At 46.2% G+C, this 21,279-nt stretch overlaps 1 protein-coding gene across 1 annotated transcript in view; it reads left to right on the top strand.

Annotated features, from left to right (window-relative positions):
* Positions 1 to 270: 270 nt before the first annotated feature.
* The window catches only part of slco5a1 (solute carrier organic anion transporter family member 5A1), a 54,523-nt gene continuing 33,514 nt past the window's right edge, over positions 271 to 21,279 (top strand). Inside the window, exons 1-2 of the mRNA XM_080854884.1 lie at positions 271 to 413; positions 883 to 2,427. Coding sequence (XP_080711010.1) covers positions 1,470 to 2,427 — 958 coding nt within the window. The 5' untranslated portion in view covers positions 271 to 413; positions 883 to 1,469. The remainder of the gene's footprint in view (positions 414 to 882; positions 2,428 to 21,279) is intronic.

The following is a 21,279-nucleotide window of genomic DNA, read 5'->3' on the forward strand; positions in this document are numbered from 1 at the left end:
GCACCAGACACCAGTAGGGTCAGCAGGTTTCTCAGCTGTCGTTTATGTAGAGTTTGAGGAGAGATGGAATGTCGTTTATGCATTTTGGAACTTGTAGTCTCATCGCAGCAAATTCCTAACGTGAACTAGTTTGCGCTGTCGCAATCGAAACATCGTTTCGACTTCGTAGTAGGATCATATCTCTTCGACAAGCAGTGTTTTGCCGAGGTTTAGGTGTTTTGTTTTCACTAATAGGGCTTAACTTCGATCGAACAATACCGACGCGCTGTAAAAGACTACAAATCCCTCAAGTCCAGCGGAATGGATGGTTTCTCTCGACCGCCCCCCCACTCTCCACTTCCATCAGCTACCCGCAATCTCATTCAGAGAGTCCGCTCCGGGGACAACAACTAGCCTACCTCCTCCTGTCCTAGGTAAGTGTAAAACTGGTCATTGTAAAACCGTTGTCTTTTGTGATTTTTTTGTTGAATGATTAATGTCTTCCTTTCAGATGAATGGCAACAGATTTAGCCTACAGCATTAGTTGCGACTTGACAGTTCATTGTTTGTGTAGTTTGTGATTCATAACGAATTTGAAGTCGTGTCCATAAAGGTTATTGTGTCTATTTTGTCATTGTGTATCAAAATGTAATTGCTTTATAAGGCTCTGCCATTTTCCGATGTGAGCTTATTTCGGTGAACATTTTAACACGAAAGCTCGATTCTGTTGATTTATGGTTGGTTTTCCGTTTTCTTTGTCACGTTCTTTGGCTTTCTTAGCTCCTAAAAAGAACATTTCAGGGAGAGGCAAATGTTACACCGCATAACGCCAGTGACTCTTGCATATGCTACATTGGAATCGCAACATGACACAATTGTTTCTTTGTTATCCTCTGGTTACAGAATTCGACGCAGCTGTTGGGACAGAATAGCGGATCGACTACCTTCCGAGGACCTTCCGAGCACTGACAAGTAACAAAGAGCTATCAAATTGGCCACATGCGGAATCCGTAAACATTGCAAACATGATCACAGAGAATATGACTCTAAACACAAAGGTGTTCTTTTCATTTGACGTGATTTTTGCGCTCTGAAAACAATCTTTGTTTATGTTTGCTCGCTTATTTGCCTCTAGAGAACAATTGTAGACACCCAGCTCATGTGAGGGCGATATCTAAGGTATTTAATGTAATCCTGGCAAAAGGGGATCAATATATGGATTTACATATTATGCCACCCGAGTGCTAGAATGCTATAATAGTGACATGACTGATAATGAACAGGTCAGACACAAGTTGTCGGAGATGTAAACAGCAATGCAAATAAATCATGCTATTTGCTAGAGGGGCGACCACCTTCTTTCCTCTACTGACAGGGCTGCTACTTCACTTAAGCTTTCAGCCCTGTAGTAGCAGAGTGTTGTGTGGAAGTAGTGAGCAAATCTAAGAAGCTCCCACAGGACAGTGTTGCAGCTTTAACTTTCCCCCGCCATGCCTTCTTCGGACAACGACGAGACGGGGAGTGACATATCAGAGTCTCTGGTAGTGCAAGACTTCCAGAGTCAATACGGGGACGCGGCGAACTACTACAAGTCGAAAAGTTTGCCGATCCTCAATGGGGGTTGCGTGCCCAGGGCAGAGATGCTGGAGCCGAGGATGGTGTGCACGACGCAGACTTCCATCAACGCCGACGAGAGCTCTGTGCTGAGCGAGCTCCAACAGAGAACGGACTCCAGCCTGGCAGAGTCACCCACCAGGACTGACCTTTCACCCTCGGCATCCAGCATGGTGGCACTGAGCAGCTCGCTGCGGGTGGACGCCAACAGGGCGACGGGCAAGAAGCTCGGCTTCTCCTTCGCCCGCCTGGTGCGCTTCCCGGCCCGGAAGTATGCGCGGGTGATCCTGTCGGACTCGCGCTGCTTCCTGTTCTGCATGTGCTACCTGACGTTCATCCAGTCGCTGATGGTGTCCGGCTACCTCAGCAGCGTCATCACCACCATCGAGAAGCGCTACAGCCTGCGCAGCTCCGAGTCGGGCCTGTTGGTCAGCTGCTTCGACATCGGCAGCCTCCTGGTGGTGGTCTTCATCAGCTACTTCGGGGGCCGTGGCCAGCGGCCCCGCTGGCTGGCCGTGGGGGGGGTCTTCATTGCGGTGGGGGCTGCCCTGTTCTCCCTACCTCACTTCATCTCTCCGCCGTACAAAATCCAGGAGGTCAACTCGTCCAGGGGCAACGAGGGCCTGTGCCAGAATGCCAACGGGAGCGGGGGCCGCGAGACGCTGGATGTGGCCTCGTGCCCGCGCGACCAGGAGGGCAACGAACACGCTGTCTACGTGGCACTCTTCGTTTGCGCCCAGATCCTGGTGGGCATGGGGTCCACGCCTATCTACACACTAGGGCCCACCTATCTGGATGACAACGTGAAGAAGGAGAACGCCTCCCTCTACCTTGGTAAGGGTCTTTTTTTTTTTCTCTGGTTTGGCATTGCATAAAGGTCTTCACAGCAGGGCAGGAGATGGTGCCTTTGATTTCGATCTGCTGGGGCTTAGTGAGTTATCAAGCAGCATATTTTTTCCTGGGTGTGTTCCATGCTTGTCTCTCCTCATTGGACCCCGTTTTCATCTGTAATAGATCGATAATAGGTTGTTCAATACGTCCCAAAGCATAACCAACTTGTCATCCTTCCAGGCGTATAGTGCTTTGATGCAGGGGTTTTGCTGCCGTGGCTGTTTAGTCAACATTAACAGATCGCTGCTGAGCTCCAGCCACCATTTTTGAAACCGATCCAGACGTAGCCTTTGGCAGACGACACAGAGGATGGGCCACTCTGGTCCCCATCACCCCATTACTGAGACCCAGGGAGATCAGGCCAACACCTTAGCATCCATTAGTCATGTGGATGAGGAGGTGAACGACATAAGGTGACATTTAGTGACATAAGGTTACATTAGAAGATTTTAGGAGACATTTGGAGACATTAGGAGATATTAGGAGATAGTTTGGTCCACTCTTGAGGTCACTGTTGGTCTGCTGTGGTCAGAGTGCCCATTGCATATGATCTCATCTCTGTTGAACAGTCCCAATTGTCCTTCACTTGATCTCCCCCAGATTCCAGTACAGGCAGTGTTGGTAAGCTCTGGGCACGAGTGTATGTGTGTGTGTGTGTGTGTGTGTGTGTGTGTGTGTGTGTGTGTGTGTGTGTGTGTGTGTGTGTGTGCACAGGGGTGAAGCCGACCATGGCCCTGACTGCACCCATGTGAGCTGAGGCCCGTGTCAAGTGATTTGTGTCTGGTTCTGTCTGGTGAAGAACCATGAAAGACACTCACGCCCACACACACACATTTGCACATCACATACACTAAAACACACACACACACACACACACACACATACGTTAAAACACACACACGTGCAGCACACAAGGGGCGTCCTAGAGAGACATCTCACAGATGCTTGAGCTGAGCTGGCTTTCACTTTACTCTATAGCAGGGACAGAACCGGACCAGATCTTAGACTAGAACCGTTTAAACTATCAGAACCGCCTAGAGAGACAACATAGGGTTCCTGCTTGATTGCCTGCCAGTGTTTTAAAAAAATGCCAAGCCAGGATTCATCATCTGTGACCTGATCTCGAGTCAAGGCTGGAAATTGACTAGCCTATTTGAATGGACGTAAAGTTCAACGACCCAGATCTGACACCTGCAGTTCTGTACTTGGAGTCTCGACAGGGCAGAAGGCAGTGGGGCAGTAATGGCTGCCAGAGTCTAAGATTGGTTTGAGTTTTGGAGGGCAGCTTAGACACAGCCCACTGGGCAAGTGGGGCAGCAGGGCGGCCTGTCTGGGGCAACAAATTACCCCTCCATCTGATCACTGCCCAGCTGCACTGGGTCCCAGCGCCTCGGTGGTAGGGAGATAGATTGCATTGTGGGGGGGGGGCTGGTGTTGATTTGGAAGGTGGGGTGTGTGCGCATAGTTGGGCAGCCGGGGGGGTCACTCTAAGGCCATAGCACAGTGAGGGGCCAGCCAGGAAAACATGGTCATGCTGAACTGTCCCCTTTGCGCATGCACACACACACACACACACACACACACGCACACACACACACGCACACACACACACAAACACACACAAACACGCACACACACACAAACACGCACACACACACACTCCCTTATAGCACAGAACATTGACTGTACAGACTATATATACACTATTTATCCACCTATGTCCTACTAATCCATCTAGAAGGTATTGCACAAAGCAAACATGCTGGTGTTAGTCAGTTTGCAGGAACTATAAAACAGCTGACAGGATGTCTGGAACATAGACCTGAGTAGAGAGTGCAGGCACAGGTTTTACTTAGTACAGTTACCCAAGTAAGCCTACTTTAATATGCACACCCCTGGTTGTGTGTGTGGCTGTGTGTGTTTCCATGTGTATGTGTGTGTTTCCATGTGTATGTGCATATTCTCCTGCTGAGAAATGATGAGTCGCAATTAAAGCATTGTGTGTCCTCCGAGTGTTATCTTTAATCATTTGGCCATGAATTCAAGCTCAGCCTAAACACTCCCAGAATTAATGTGAGTCAATGCTTTAGGAAGTGACCCGCCATCAGTCTGTGACCTTTGACTTTTGTGTGACTGCAGAGTGATGGGTGCCAGATGATAGCATGGCTCAGGAAGCCAGTGTTTATAAATACACTGTGTCACCCCAGCATGACGGCACAAAAACTCAACTTCTCTCACAGCTGAATGGCAGTTGACTCTGAGACAGAGCTGGCCCACATTTGGCACACGGCCATATCCGACGTGGTTCTGAAATAGGTCTTTGTCAGAACCAGGCACTTTCTGGGAAGCTGGGTCTTTATTGGAGCGTAGAGCATTGGCCTCAGTCGCTCGGGATATTTGGTCTGTAATTTGGTCTGTATCGCTGTTGTTTTTTTGGATGACCCTCTGCAGACAAAGTATCTTGGCTCTGTGGAGTCGTGACGCAGTGATTTCAGTGCACAGGGCTATCAGGTGAAATGACCCGAGAGCTAACCCTCCATTCCACCTCTCTATCGCTTTTCTCATTTTTCTCAGGCGCCCTTGTTGTTTTGTCTCTTTTTCTCTTTTTTGTTCAGTCACACGTTCATACCAGCTGTTCATCTCTCTCTCTCTCTCTCTCTCTCTCTGTCCTACACACACACACAGACACACACAGACACACACAGACACACACAGACACACACAGACACACACACAGACACACACACAGACACACACACAGACACACAGACACACACACAGACACACACACACACCCACACACACACACACACACCGACACACACACACACACACTTACTAACCCACACCGACAGACACACACACACACACACACACTTACTAACCCACACACACACACACACATTCTTAATCACACAGATACTGTGCTGTGGGCTTGTAACTACTTGCTTAGAGCCCACTGAGACTGCAGCAACAACAAGCATTGCCTCCCTCCATAACCGGCCCCTCTCCGCCCCTCCTCCCTCCCCTGAGTCTTAGCCTGTGTTCGGAGGGGAGCAGCGGAGCGAGTCGAGTTACTGCAAGCCCCTCACCTCCAGGACCCAGTGATGGACAGCCAAAACAAAACCCTACGCTGCGGCAAAACATCTCTGTCCTTACGCCTCACATCAAGTTGCCGACCCCTGAACCCCGAACTCTTGAACCTAAACCTAAAACAACTCACTGGATATAAACCGATCCTCAGGCAAAACAGCGCTGCCCCAGCAGCCCACGTTGAGGTGTAGGTCTCTACCCCCCTCAGGACACTAAAACAACTCATTAGATGAGAGCCCTATCTGGGAGTGAAAGGACTGTCAGGAGAGAAACGGGGTGAGATTGAGTTTCACTTTAGAGCATAGCCTAGAGGTGAGGGAGGCTTGTTGTGTCAGTCTTTGTGGGCTGCTCATTGGGTTAGACTCACTGACACACACACACGCACACACACACACACACACAGCGCACGTACGCACACACACACACACACACACACACACACACACACACACACACACACACACACACAGGCATTCCTTTAGAGGTGTCCAGAGAAATATGGCTTTGCTTCCAGCCTCTTGGAGTGGATTCACCAAGGGAAACTAGTGTGTGTATGTGTGTGTGTGTATTTTTGCTTACAAATGTTGGCGAACAGAACACACACACACACACACCCACACACACACACACACACACACAGGCATTCCTTTAGAGGTGTCCAGAGAAATATGGCTTTAGTTCCAGCCTCTTGGAGTGGATTCACCAAGGGAAACTAGTGTGTGTATGTGTGTGTGTGTATTTTTGCTTACAAATATTGTCGAACAGATTCTTTTTTTCTTCCCTTCTCTTCATGGCACACTGTCTCTGTCTGTTCATTTCAGAGAGTACGCTTGGGGATACCAGCAACGTTTATGTTGTTTTTTTGCACTGCATGCACACACTGTCTCTCACACATACACAGACACACACCACCTCTCTCTCTCTCTTTCTCTCTGACACACACACACACACACACACACACACACACACACACCCAATACACACACCATCTCTCTCTCTCCTCTCTCTCTTGCTCTCACTCACACACACACACACACACACACACACACACACAGATCAGCAATCTTATTTCTCTCTCCCCACCTCTGCCATAGGTAAGCACCCCTCTAGCACATTGCGTTCACACCCCCGTCTTTCTGGATGTTTCTGTCCCAGTGGGTATATGATCTATCTGATGCTGCCCTGCAGCAAACGCTGGTCTGTTTTATCACACCAGGCCCTGCAGTGAAATCTCTCCACGGACCCATTCATCAGAACCGAGCTTGCACATCAAAAAGCCGAGACCCCTTTGTCTGGAATGACACCACCCCCCCCCCCCTCCCCTCGCCCCCCTCGTGTACACACACCCCGTGTGTTCAGCAGGAAATCAATAGGTCAAACTCACGATGGCCGTGTTACTAAGATCTTCAGCGAGTGACATTATGATTCTGAGGAGAGAAGCCTATCCATCAAACGGCACGTCTTGGTGTTTGACGCTCTCGTTATATTCCCCACGTGGCTACACCCACCCCCAACCACCCCCACCCCCCCCCCCCACCACCCCCCCCCCACCCTTTGTTAGAATCGATATCCCCGGGTTTCTGTTCAAACAATGGCCCTTGCCTGGCATTCCTCGTCAGCAATGCGCCATCCACCAGCAGTGCGTTTGCGGTAATCTAGTAATGAAGTCGGCCCGGTGTGGCTTTCCATCTCTGATTTACAAGCTAATGTTTTTTTGTGCGCACCTGATAGATTGGAGTCAGCTGAAGGGGTCAATCTTGATTGGATTGCGAAGCACTTTGTGTGTTTGTCAGTGTGTGTGTGTTTGTGAGTATCTCTGTGTGGCCGTCTGTGTGTGTGTGTGTGTGTGTGTGTGTGTGTGTGTGTGTGTGTGTGTGTGTGTGTGTGTGTGTGTGTGTGTGTGTGTGTTCATTTTGTTGTTTGTAAGTAAGTAGAGATGAGCAGACGCATTCCAATGGGCTTCAGTGAGTTTGCCGTCCTCTGGTCCCTGGTCGTGTGAATTGAGGAGGAGCTCTGCATTATTTATCGGCCTAATAGTCACACCCTTTTCCCCTGTGTCTAGGGCAGCCACTATGCCATGTTGTAGCGCACAGCGTGCCTCCCACTCTCAGTGGCATTCAGGGCTGTTTGAATGCAACGGTAGTTGGCTGTGGCCGACATCCGGCCGAGATGCGGCATATGGCTGGCCACGCAAGTGTGTGAGCTGGAGGTTCTAAGGGCTTTTGTTGACGTGTGTGTGTGTGTGTGTGTGTGTGTGTGTGTGTGTGTGTGGGATTGTGTGTGTGTGTATGTGTTTGTGTGTATACAGTATATAAGTGTGTGTGTGTGTGTGTGTATATGTGTGTGTGTGTGTGTGTGTGTGTGTGTGTGTGTGTGTGTATATAAGTGTGTGTGTGTGTGTGTATAAGTGTGTGTGTGTCTGTGTGTGTGTGTGATGCAGGAGAGCTTGTGCAGTCCTGGGTGCATATATGCCTTCTGAGCTGTGTTGTAGTTGTACGGCAGCGCAGTTCTCTCCTATGTTAAATTTAGCAAGAGAACAGCTGCTCTGAGTCCATGTTCTCTCTCTCTCTCGCTCTCTCTCTCTCTCTCTCTCTCTCGCTCTCTCTCTCTCTCTCTCTCTCGCTGTGTGTGTGTGTGTGTGTGTGTGTGTGTGTGTGTGTGTGAGGGAGGTAAAGACAGGACAGACAGAAGGTTATGCATTTGTCCTCCCACTCTGTCACTTTTTAGCCGTTCTCTGTTGTTTATCTGTCTGAGGGAGTTTTTTAACTTTACCCTCACATGCAATCGCTCTCCCCCCCCCCCCCACCCTCTGTGCACACACTCCCACAAACACACACACACACACACACACACACACATAGACAGATAGTCTGTGCTGGACATGTCTGCGTCCCGTGTGGTTTAATATTTCTCTGTACCTCCGGTAGATTGCGTTTCCCAGGCCTTCAAAGGAAGGGCCTTGCTTCCTTATGCCAAGTGTATGGAAGAATCTGTGCCTGCCTTCCTCTCTCTCTCTTTCACTTAAAATATCATAATTTATAACTGTCTCTCTCTGCACCCCTCCCCCCCCCACACACACACTCGTAGAGAACTGGGCCATAGGCTACTGTTACAGCTTATGGTTACTCAGCAGCTAGAGGCTCTAAATTGGTTCCCGTGTTTACATTAATTTTAACCCCCCACCCCCCGACCCCTTGAGTTGTGCAGGGGGCCAGTGAGAGGCTGGCTGCCCGTCTGCAGCAGAGAGTGAGTGGAGTTAGTGTCCCAGTGGAGCGACCGGAAGCTTCCGCAGAGGTTTGTGCGTGGGGAATAAGTCACCTGACATCGGCCTTTCCTGAGGAGACATGCCTTCATTTCTGCTGTCAGCACAGTAGCTAAGGAGGGGCATTGTGGGGCTGGGGGGGGGGGGGGGGGGGGGGGGGGGGGGCATAATGACCATAATCTGCAAAACCAGCCCACGTCCTGTGTAATTTGTAGAGGTCACTACTTAGCCTGAATTGACTATAATGCCCCTTTTATGTCTTCATGAATCGATTTCCTTGTTCCCATTGTGGCCTTTGAGAATAAATGAGTTATTTTGGTCCATTCTTCATGTAAATCATGTTTCCAGTTGGAACATGTTGATGTGAAAAAATGGCAATGTCGTGTGAAATAAGAGCACAAGCAGTGCCAGCTAAATGCTGCAGGTCTTTGGAGAAAGATAAGGGCAAAAGCCATTGACTCTTGAGTGGTTCCAGTTCTCAGCTGTCTTCAGTCTGTTAGACTGGATGGCTCCAGTGTTCCAGTAAATAAAACTACCGACGTTTGCTGGCTGTGTCGCATTTGTGGCCAAGATATCGGCACATACGACTGGACCCGGGGCAGATACGGGCCGAACATGGCCCAGGTTCAGGTGCTATCTGAGATGGAATAGTGGAGATCTGACGTCGGTGGTTAAGCAAGACCTCATAATTTATGCGTGTCACACTCTGAGTGACATTGATGTTACGGAAGGGCCTCGTCACAGCTCAGAAATAGCACATCTACACCTGGTCACTCCGGCACGGAGCCAAATCGGCTTTGACACATGTCACATATCGTTTGATGTGGGACCAGAACTCCTTCAATGACATTAATCCTAATTAGTCACTGTCTGCCAGGATTATAAACAATGGACGTCAATTTGAGCGAGTTGCACAGGCTTATTCAGCAAATTAACAGTAATTAAAGATAGGGATTTGTAGAGGAACAATGACATAAGAATATTTTCTTATAGTCGACGTCTTTGTCTTCTGTCAAGGGAGGGAGGGTTTAGAATGTGCTGTTTGTTTTTCTAATAACTTCCTGATGCCCTGCATAGCTAGCTTTTTATGAAGTCTGGCACAGTGCTCTTATTTTCTGTGTTATAATGTTCAAATATTTATGAAGCCTTGCACAGACCTCTGATTAGATGGTTGTTTTAATGATCATATAATACAGCGGGTAAAATAAGTATTGAACATGTCACATTGTTCTTAGTAAATATATTTCTAAAGGTGCTATTGACAATTTCCACCAGATGTTGGGAACAACCCAAGTAATTCATGCATACAAAGAAACCAAAAACAAATAAGTTCAGAAATTACATTATCAAACTAATTTCAGCTGGTTCAGTCCATACTGATGGCCTTTAAAAGGTGTCTCATTACCAAGGCATTACCAAGGACGGTGTCACACAAGAAACATCTCATGATGGGTAAAAGCAAAGAGCTCTCTCAAGATTTTCGCAACCTTAAGGTTGCAAAACACATGGAAAGAACCTAATTTCACCATAAACTTAAGTAATGCACTCAACCGCGATGGCCTGTGTGCACGCTCACCCGGAAGACTCCATTGCTGAAAACTTGGGTTGTCAACAACATCCTGTGAAAATTTCAAGTCAATAGCATCTTTGGAAATGTATTTACTGAGAAAAATGGTGACGTGTTCAATACTTATTTTACCCGCTGTATGTTTCTTATTGTCTGAGTTTGCCAAGGACAATGAGCTGGGAGGGACGAAAAGAAGCCCCTTAAGTGTACTGGGGGTGGGTGGGTAAGGGGGGGTGCAAGGGTTTGGACAGCGTGTTCTTGCAATGCTTATATCCGTCGGCAGCCCACAGTGGCTGAGGGAGAGCTCCAAGGATCTGAGTCATCCTCAGCTTGCGTCAGTCAGACCAGCGGCAGCAACCTTAATGGATTTCTCTTTGCCCACTGAGGAAAAAGACACGCTGAAGAAGGAGAATGGGGAGGGGGGTGTGGGGGGGATAACTGCTCGCTGAGAAATCCTATTTCACAGTGTGTTATTTTCCTTTCAGTGTCATGTCCACAGCTTCTGTGCTTCAAAACGGGACTTGAGAGGGTTTGTGTTCTGTGGCACAAAATATTTTTGTTGTTTTTGTTGTTTTCTTCGCTCCATAGTGAGTGAGTGAGTGAGTGAGTGAGTGAGTGAGTGAGTGAGTGAGTGAGTGAGAGAGAGAGAGAGAGAGAGAGAGAGAGAGAGAGAGAGAGAGAGAGGAGAGAGAGAGAGAGAGAGAGAGAGAGAGAGAGAGAGAGAGAGAGAGAGAGAGAGAGAGAGAGAGAGAGGAGAGAGAGAGAGAGAGAGAGAGAGAGAGAGAGAGAGATAGAAGGTTATGTTAGATTACAGTGGAGCCAAAGAAGGTTTCAAAGTTTAAGTTTAAAAACAGCCAGAGCAGTTGGCTTTTTTTCTTTTTTCTTTGTCGAGCTCAAGGACTAGGTTAATAAGGTTAGTATGTTAGTAAGGTTAGTAACCTCAGCTTTGACTGCGTGTTTGGTCTGTTTACAGTCCCTCGGAAAAACAAAACACATTCTTCAAGCTTTTACTTTTTACTGAAACCACAGCGGACCTTAGTGAATATGATGCTCAGGGAGAGTGTGTGTGTGTGTGTGTGTGTGTGTGTGTGTGTGTGTGTGTGTCATCCTAACGTGGATCTTCTTTATCCAGTGATCTTCTGTGATAATGGGTCTCTTTGGCTCTGGTGTGTCTGACATTTCCTGGAGCTTTGCCACAGGATGGGTGCTGCCCAAATTAACCTTGGGAGGTGACCTCAGCTTGCGCTTGTGCTTGTGACAGAGGCCGCTGCAGGAAGTGGTCTACATAACTCAAAGATAACATCAATTTATTGAACATTTATTAATTTGATTGATTCATTCATTCATTTAACAGTGATTCATTTTAAATAGGTTATGGGTGCATGTCCCGCAGATGTTTCACAACCATAATCGTATGCCTTACCATGAGACAGCTTACTGATGTCATACCATGACAGAGTTAATCATATGCATTATCATGACATAGCTAAGTGCACGTCATACCATGACACTGCAGGCCCACTTTTAATGTGGAATATGAGCAACAAAATGTATGACCTTGACTACACAAATCCAGTAGATAAATTACAGTAGTGCACTTCAGGAATAAAACAAGCGTCTCTTTTCCATTGGGGGTTTGGCTTTTAAAAACAGCAAGTAATGGACCTCTTGAACTTGCTTGAGTTCCCTATGGAGAGAGAGAGGGAGAGTCCCTCTTTCATGTATGAGTCATAATAAGCTCAAATCCCTGCTAAACGTCTGGTGCTTCATTTGCCTGCCTGTCTATCTGTCTGTTGTTTTTTTTTTGTGGGCAGCAGGCTTTATTTATTTATTTATTTTTGTTTTTCACTGAAAGCAGTCCTGTGAATGTAGTGGAGGAGGCAGCTGTTGAGGAAAGCTGGCTGAGTTCTTGTGCCTAGAGTATGGCTTTAAAAGGCAGACTAAAAGACTGCTTTGTTTTGCTTTGTGTGTGCGGGTTTTCCAGCACTCTCAGGGTGTGTGTGTGTGTGTGTGTGTGTGTGTGTGTGTGTGTGTGTGTGTGTGTGTGTGTGTGTGTGTGTGTGTGTGTGTGTGTGTGTGTGTGTGTGTGTGTGTGTGTGTGTGTGTGTGTGTATGGTAGTAAAGGGGGGGTTTGCATCTTGCTGTGAAATCCTGGTCTGCCCTTTTGCCAGTGCTCCAGAGACCTTAGTGTATTGTCTGACGCTTTTCTGGGAGCGATATTTATTTGTATTCTTTTTTTCCCACTGCACTGTGAGTGGATAACAGTTAACCCTTGATATCGACCCCTTGGGCAGAAGCCTCAGCTGCTGCTAGTGCTGCTCTTGTGTATTTGAGATGAGGCCTTTGCACTGTGGAGAGTCTTTCTGCTGCCAGTGAGCGTCAGGGCGGGCTTTCTGACACCAGCTCCTCCAATCACACCCCTGGGTATTCAAACTCCCGGTTGTCGCGGGAGACAGGGGGAGAAGCTGCAGGTTTGAGCCACCCACAAACAAAGCACCCCTCATCCACACACACACAGTACAAACCTCCACTACTACTACCCCAGCCCATTCAAGGCTTACTGGTCGTCGTGACGACTACTGGCTGTTAATGCAATTAGCCCCTCTCCCATTAACCCGGTACCCTCTCATGCCTGCATCACCAGATGGCCACCTCTCTGGGGCCCACATTGCCGTTTGTCCTGGGGGGTGGTGTTGGCGGGGTGGGGGCTTCTGGGATCTGGGTGTTACCCATTTGCATTTGTCCGGGCGGCCTGGGATCCGGCATCTATGAGCCAGTGCAGAGTCCCCCCCCCCCAGCAGTGGGTCAGGGTGAAGGCATTTGTGAAGCACATGCAAAAGCAGCAGCCAGCAACCGCCAGCAGCTGTCTCCATGCCCTCCCCTGTCTGACAGAACAAAGCTGCAGTCACGCCAGGCTGCCTTCTCACGTCTCCTGCCTCCTCGCGTCTCCTGGCCAGGACCTGGAGAGACCTGAGTCATGCCTTCGCTCCTGTGTGTCATGGCAGTTAAAGATAGTGGAGCAGTGTCTTTTTCTATTTTTGTGGCGTGTGTGTGTTTTGTTTACATGCCAGCATCTCTCTCTTTCTCTCTCTCTCTCAGTCTGTCTGTCTCTCTCTCTTTCCCTTCCTCTCTTTTCAGGCACACAACACAAGGGACTGCAGCCAAATTAATAATTTGCTAAGTATTTGGACCTGCAAAGGGAGTTTAGGAAGATCCAGACTTTCTCCACTTTCTGGCCCATTTGGAGTGCATTAGCGAGTCTGCACTGACTGAAGCAGTCTAGTACATTAAAGTGTTGCATTTATATGCAAATGAGTGATATTTGTATATAAGGGAGAAGGTTTGGAATGTGCCTGTTTTGATCAAATGTTCTTGGAGAACGTTTTATCAAATTACCTTAATACACTACTCTAATGATTTGCTGTAATCATAATTAGTTCTTCTAATTGATGTGGACAAAGTCTGGAAATAGTTTAGTTATTTATTGAGGGAGAGTCTATCATGTGAACAGTAAGGGTGTGCAAAAAAATCGATTCACATTCGTATTGCGATTCAAGTGCTCCCGATTCAGAATCGATTCATAGAATTCCAAAAATCGATTCATATTTAAAAAAAAAAAAAAAAAAAAAATCTTTTTTTTTTTAAGATTAACGTTCTTTTGGCTTCGCAAACTGTGTAGTCAGCTAACGTTACGGTTTGAGTGATGGTGAGCGTGATACGGCGAAATGGATGATAAAAAGCTTCTGAATAGAAAGTTTACCTTTAATAGTTGTGTTGTGCAAAAGAAGCAAGCTTCACTGTTGTCTGAAAATGTCAACAGGCAGCTGGCTGAAAGCACAGAAGTAGTAGGCTTACCTTTTATTGGTAACCTTACTGTTACGGTTCATTGTTTTTGAAATAAGAGGCCTGACTTCTATGTTCACAGCAAACTTGAAAAAAGAAAATATTAAGCCATGGTTTAACTGCACTATAGGCTGAGTCTGAAATGTGCACTTTATAATTTTATTTTGTACCGCCCTGTTTGGCAATGTTATTTTTCAATGAAATAAAACATTGGATGAAGCAAGCCAATCCACTTTTCCATGATTAGAGCATTAAAATAAAATTTGCGATTAATTAATTTGCGATTAATCGCGATTCATTTTGAGTTAACTATGACAAAAATGCGATTAATCGCGATTTAATATTTTAATCGTTTGACAGCACTAACATTTACATACTGTGAATCCATTTTTTTTGATCGAATCGTGACATTTTCTGAATCGTGCACCCCTAGTGAACAGTCTCTAATACACCATCATCAGAGCGTGGGACTGGATGTGTTTTGTTGCAAGGAGATTGTATAACATCTCATAACATCACATAACATCTCAGAACATCTCATAACATCTCTCAACATGTCATGACACTCGCATGTCAGGCTGAACTGAACTGAACTGAACTGTATATGCTTTCAGTTAGAGCCATACTGAGCAGGGTCTGTTGCAGAAAGCACCCAGAGAGAGAGAGAGAGATAATCCATAGTGGAGAGAGTATTTGTGTGTGTGTGTGTGTGTGTGTGTATGTGTGTTTGTGTTCTGATGGGAAGATCTATGTGCTGCCTGGGTATTTTGGTTCTGTCCTGCGGTACAAGGTGTTCGCGGAACATGAACGTGGCGTGGCATCTCCGCGGCTCTCCCGGCACGTGCGGTGCTGTTCCATGTCGTGTTCCGTTAGGGAGAACAAAGCGGCTCTCGCTGCAGCTGCCACTGGCTGGGTCTTTTAGGTATTCACAGCAGAGGACAGGGAGATGGAGGGAGTTAAAGAGCGATATGAGCGATAGAGAGAATCAGAGCGATAGGCACAGAGACAAAGAGAAAGAAACCTTTTTTTGGCTAACAGTGCTCAGTTCTCAGACTCTTTTCTACTGCTGCGTCATGTTTGGTCTGTTTCAACCACCTTATCTCTACTTCCTCTTTGAAAATTGGAAGCGTGGTTGAACGACCAAGTGAAACAGGTGAGCCAGGCTTGAGAACCTCATCAGGTGCCTTTCCGCCGTCACCAAAAATCGATCAATTAATTAATCATTAGTTGATAATCTTATCGATCGACTTTCGATTAATTGATAAGCGGCGTTTTTCACCTGAGTTTCAGTGCTTCAATAGGGCCTTTATAAATATCAGCTAAATAGTTGAGTTATTATATTACATTACATTATGATAATTATATTCTATGGACTGGCTCAGTTCTTGCATTTGAAACAGACGTAAAAAAAAAAGAATAGAAGAAATTAAATAGAGAGCCAAACAGAATATTATTGAGCCTATAGATTATGAAGAAACTGCATCTAGGCTATTACAAGCTAAATAGCCAACACAACTCTCTGAAGTTTAACTCGCGCTCACGGTAGTGAGGGGTAGAGTAGTTACATTCTTAATGGCAAGCCATCAGGCAAAGGTAAACTAGCCCACTAACGAGCTAGGTATATAATATCATTAAGCCTGAGTGAGCTAGTCCGCTATCAAGCTAAATAGCCAACTCAACTCTTACTTACTTACTTACTTACTAACTCTCATGAGCCAAACTCGCGGGCACACGTTAGCGCGGGAGTAGACAGAGATGTTCACATTCATAGCAAGGTGAGCTAGCCCGCTAACGAGCTAACAGCTAACCTGAGTTTTAAGCCTTAACTTGCGGCAGTAAGCGAGAGAAGGTATAATACAGTGTAACTGTGATTTTAGGTTGACCAGGTGAACTGGTGGTGCCATGCAGGACAGCAGCATGCACGGTGTTCAAATGATAACTGAGTGAGCTAGTGGAACTATTGTATTTCAATACCGCATTACACAGAGAACATTTGACTTCTTTGCCTGAATTAACAATGTTGAAGTGGTCCCACACCGCACTTCTTTTCGCCCGCTTCATTTTGTTTTCAACCGGTCTCTCGCGCTAGCGCCCTCTAGCGATTAATCGTGATTAATACATTTTGATCGAGCAACCTCTTGATCGACAATTAATCTAAAGTCGATTAATCATTTGCATCCCTAGCTTCAGTAGTTGGCCAAGCAATTAATGCGCCTAGGCTAAATATTGTGAGACCTCGAGATAAACAGCCAAAGAAGCAGCACATGAAAAAAAACGGTTAATCGCAAAAACTACAGAGCTGGGCACACTCTAACCAAAACACTGTGACAGAAACCGCATAGATGACTATGCAAGTCAAAAGGCAGACAATAAGTGGTTGACAGAGGAAAAAGTTTCCAACGTAGAAAGCGGAAATAATATGCACATCAAAACTCAAAGAGCTAGCGCAGCGGATTACACATGAATTCATATCCCGGCAGAGCCCCCAATCTTATGTCACGAATCCAAACCAGCAAATTCAACCATGTTGGATCACATAACATAAAGGAGTCACACTATATTAACTAAAACAAAACTAAAGCTACAAACGTGCAGAAAAATAACCACCAGGTAACAAGAAAACGATATCAAGAATATTTACAGAATTAAGGAAGAAAGAAAGAAAGAGTGAAAGACTGTCTCAAGAAGAATGGAATGGACTGGCAAATGAAAGCAAGACAGAGCGTGAAAGAGAGAGCCAGCCTGAACAGGAACCTGATTTGGCACACTTTAACGTCTGTGGCAGGAGAGCCACAAAGGGATTAGCACATGTTTCTTGGACCCTTTCTTTTTAATAGCATTCCTGCGCTAAGCCAGTTAGCCCTTTGATCAGCCCATCACACAGAACCCGCTAGTGAGGGGCTCTCTGCACCACCTGAGAATCAGACTCTTCTCCGGAGGACCCGTGGGTATGTTTCGTCACAGGGGCTCTCCACGCAGTTTCCTGTCTGGCTGTGGTGCTTCCCTGAGAGGAAGCCTCTCCCACTGACAGGCTGCAATGTGCCTGGGAGCCAGGCTGCTGAAGCGTAGTAACCCTCATTGCAAAAGGGCTAGATGGTGTTGGGTGAATGCTAGATAACACTGTGTGAATGCTAAGCTACACCGTGTGAATGCTAGGTAGCATTGTGCGATTGCAAGGTTGTTACCTGGGTGATTGTAAGCTACCTATATGACCATTGTACATTTAAAGTTGGGATCATTAAAGGCAGAGTGTGCAATTCGGTTTTGCCAAAGGTTGTTGATATTTAAGCTCAACAGCCAATCAAACTACACCCCCTTCCTTCTGTGCTCCTGAATCACCGGGTTGATTGGCTGGGATTGTTGACGGCTCTGTCTGAGACACCATTTGATCACTGAACAGACAACTATTTATACATAGCTATTTACAACTATTTATACAAAAATTATAATTTGCGGAATAAAAAATAAAGTGCATGGGATTAGAATTGCAGACAGTACCTTTTAGTGTGCAGACATCCATCTATTTTCCTGCTTCACATTTAGACACCTATGCCTGTTTATAGTTTGGGCTTGATGTGCAAGTCTCCCAACTTTTTTTCTCTCTGTTCCACTCCATAAACTGGAACAGTGTAACACAGGCTGTGGGGGCCGAGAAGGATTGTTCAGTTGCATGGGGGGGTTAAAGATATCTGGGGTGATTACTTCATTTGGGGGCTGCTGTGTTCGTGTCCCACTTCTCTGGCTCCCTGTGGACTTGGCCATGCAGAGAGTTTGACAATGAGTTACAAGAAAATATCCTCGCTGAGACCTCAGTGTTCGTTAACAGGCACCACGGGGCAGGCGCTAACCTCATTCCGTTGATTACACAGATTAAGCCCTCGTCTACCTGAATGGAGTTCGATCATATTAATCCCATGCACTGTACATGACAAAATAGCACACACACACACACACACACACACACACACACACACACACACACACACACACACACACACACACACACACACACACACACACACACACACACATATATTCTTCATCCTAATGCATGGCCTCCCCCGACTCCTGGAATTCCAGTGTAGGGAGGCAACTAAAGGACACAATGCAAACCCTGGTTTGCTTTTTGGCAAGGCAATACATATCATTAGGGAGAGAAGCAGGCCAATAACACATGGGTGGCCATTACTTATTGGGGGACAACAGCAGTAATACGTCTGAAGTGGGTCAGCAGAATCAGAGGCACCTCAGGAGTTGGATGGGAGGGGAAGAAACAATCCACTTGTGGAAGATTTTTTTGTTTGGAGCAGCCGAAGGTGCAGTGGGGGGTTGCATGTGGGGGGGTTCTCTCTCACTCCCCCGCATTTTTACTCGATTAGCAGGCCAGGGCTAGAGGGCTAGAAAAATAGACGGAAAGAAAGAGACGGACAGAAAGAGTGAGTGAATAAGTGAGTGGTTAGAGAGGCAGATAAGGCTCTTCAGGGCTGTGTCAAGGTTGAGCCTGAGCCTAAAGTGAGTGTAAGCCTCTGGGTTTCAGGCAATGGGAGAAGCAGAGGAGCCTCCGGAAGAACAGTAGGCCTGAGTCCTTTTGAAACATTTTGAGCTTGGAGGAGAATTCCCCATTGGTCCAGCCCTCACAGTTGCAAAGAGGCCGTTTTAATGTTATCTAAACACTAGAAAATAATGGAAAACAAAAGAAAATATGAGAGATGACACCACTCCTAAAGAATAGTGCAAGCACTTTGTTGTAAGCTAACTTACTTATGACACTTACTTACTAGCGCGACTGTATAACTAAATCAGACCTATAAGTACTTTGGGGAAAAAATACCCTCCATGATTGAATAGTTTGCTGTCTGTCTGTCTGAGTTATACCTGAATTCAGTCTCAAGACAACGACTATGGTAGTCTGTTGTGGCAGTATCAAATTTGGCATGATTTGTGGCTCTTTCTCCATTGGGCCATTAACCTTCATTGTATTTGGCTGTTATTGGATAAGCTACAGCTCCAGGGAAAACCCTGGACATCCATCTTGTTATTGGGGTTCGGCTTCTCCTCAGCTGAACATTTATTGGTTTTGTTTGATGAAGTGGAGGTATTAATTTGGCCTGCCACAAATGCATACCTGCAAAGATTACATAGTGTGAGAAATTGCGTTGACAGTGATTTGGTAGTGTGTGTGTGTGTGAGTGGCCCAGCTATTGATCCTCGTTATGTCACTAGAGAGGACATCAAAAAAGGCCTAAAGAAAAGCGCTTGTGAATTACTCAGAGCTATGTCTTCACGTCCTCTGCGTCCATGGCAGGTTGGTTTATGTCCACCATGAATCCTTTTAACCTCCGATCGCTGACACTCACAGACACCCAGGAGATGAATTTTCCCCGAGGTGCAGATTAGAACAAGCACAGGAGACGAGAGCTGCAGTTTCACCTGTATCTTTTCAAAGGGGCAGCACGGTGGTCACAAGGGATGGGAATCCAGAACAGGTTCCAGTCGAGAACCGGTTTCAAATGGTCTGATCCATTGGAATCATATGCCTCCCAGGTGATCAGTTCCTTTTGTCGATGCCGCCATGTGACAGTTGTGCATTGTAAAAACTACTCCCATCCCTGATTGACCAAGATAGCCATGTAGGCACATCGTGAGGCTCAGCGTGTCACTAGTTTTGACTATATGATTATGATTCACTCGGTGGAACCTCAGATACAACAGACAAACGCTACTTGATATTTATCACCGCTGCACAAACATCATTGTGGACCATCCTTTCGACTTCAATCAACGTTACGTCCAGAGCTGGAAAGGACACAAAAAAGCAAACAAAGCATTCATCCCAACCAAAATAATTGTTGATTTTATGTGCCAGTTTTATATTTGGTTGCCCAGTTAAAATATCCTTTTTAAGAAAAATTAGCATTGTAATTTGTTTTAACATGTTCAACTGTCATTGAGGCAGACATTCTACACTGTACACACCCCCTATGCGGAGGCTTTCTTTTGTTGACGGCAGCCGAAGCTGCAGCGGTCAGAGTGAATTTGGATGTCAGCAGTAGCTTTTTAGATTTGTGGCGTTTGGAGTTTGCCGACTGGCTGAGAGGGAACCAGTGGCGTACGTTAGCGGTGGACTCAGCAGAAACACTGAATGGAGTCAGCAGCGCCCTGACAGAAGCCTTGATGCGCTCGCTTTGGTTCGGGCTCAGCACAACCTGTCAGTGAATCCCCCCGACTGCTGAGACTAACAGCATATGAATGAAACCAACGAAGGAGTTTGTGTTTCCCTCTCTCTGTGTTACGGCTCAATTCCCAGCTTGATTACTTGCAAGCAGGATGGTGAGGAAAACTTGTAACATTACACAAAAAGTGATGACACCAGTAATTGAATACGATATTGAACTAGCTTTGGTCCGATGTCGATGCCTCAGTCATGCCTTTGAGATTAAGGCTGGGAATTTGGGGGATTTAATTCGATTTGATTGCTAAAAATAAAATAATGGGTATAGCAAAAACGGCAAAACATGAATACTAGCCTAATAAAGTTGACAGGTCCATACATTTTACAAATCAATACGAAATCAGATTATTTTTAAAAGACAATTTCAAAGAACAATATTTTTCACACCCCAGCTTGAGATATTTTTGTTCTTTGACGGTGAAGGTTCAATGAAAGTGTCAATGTTCTCCCAAACCTGAGGTGAGACTTAATGAACCAGAGTGTGTGCTTTAGTGCCTCTCCACCAGACCGTTTGAAGAAACCTCTAGACTCTCTCAACTTCCTTTGCTCTGTTAGTTCTTGTTGTCTAAATATTTGATTTACTCCTTGGAGCGCTCCATATAAATGTTTGATACGATCAAAATATTTAAGATTTTTCATTCTGTAGTGCCAAGGAATGTTAGGGCTCAGAGGTTTCACACACACAGCTGCCAAATATAGGTCTTCATTACAATCTTTTTTTTTATTGGTGTCGGCAGTTTTAATTTGTCAGTTGATTGTTCAGTTGTATAAGTCAGTGGAATAAGTAGAATACTAGAA

The sequence above is a fragment of the Sprattus sprattus genome (genome assembly GCF_963457725.1).
Source record: "Sprattus sprattus genome assembly, chromosome: 17".
Taxonomy (NCBI): Eukaryota; Metazoa; Chordata; class Actinopteri; order Clupeiformes; family Clupeidae; genus Sprattus; species Sprattus sprattus.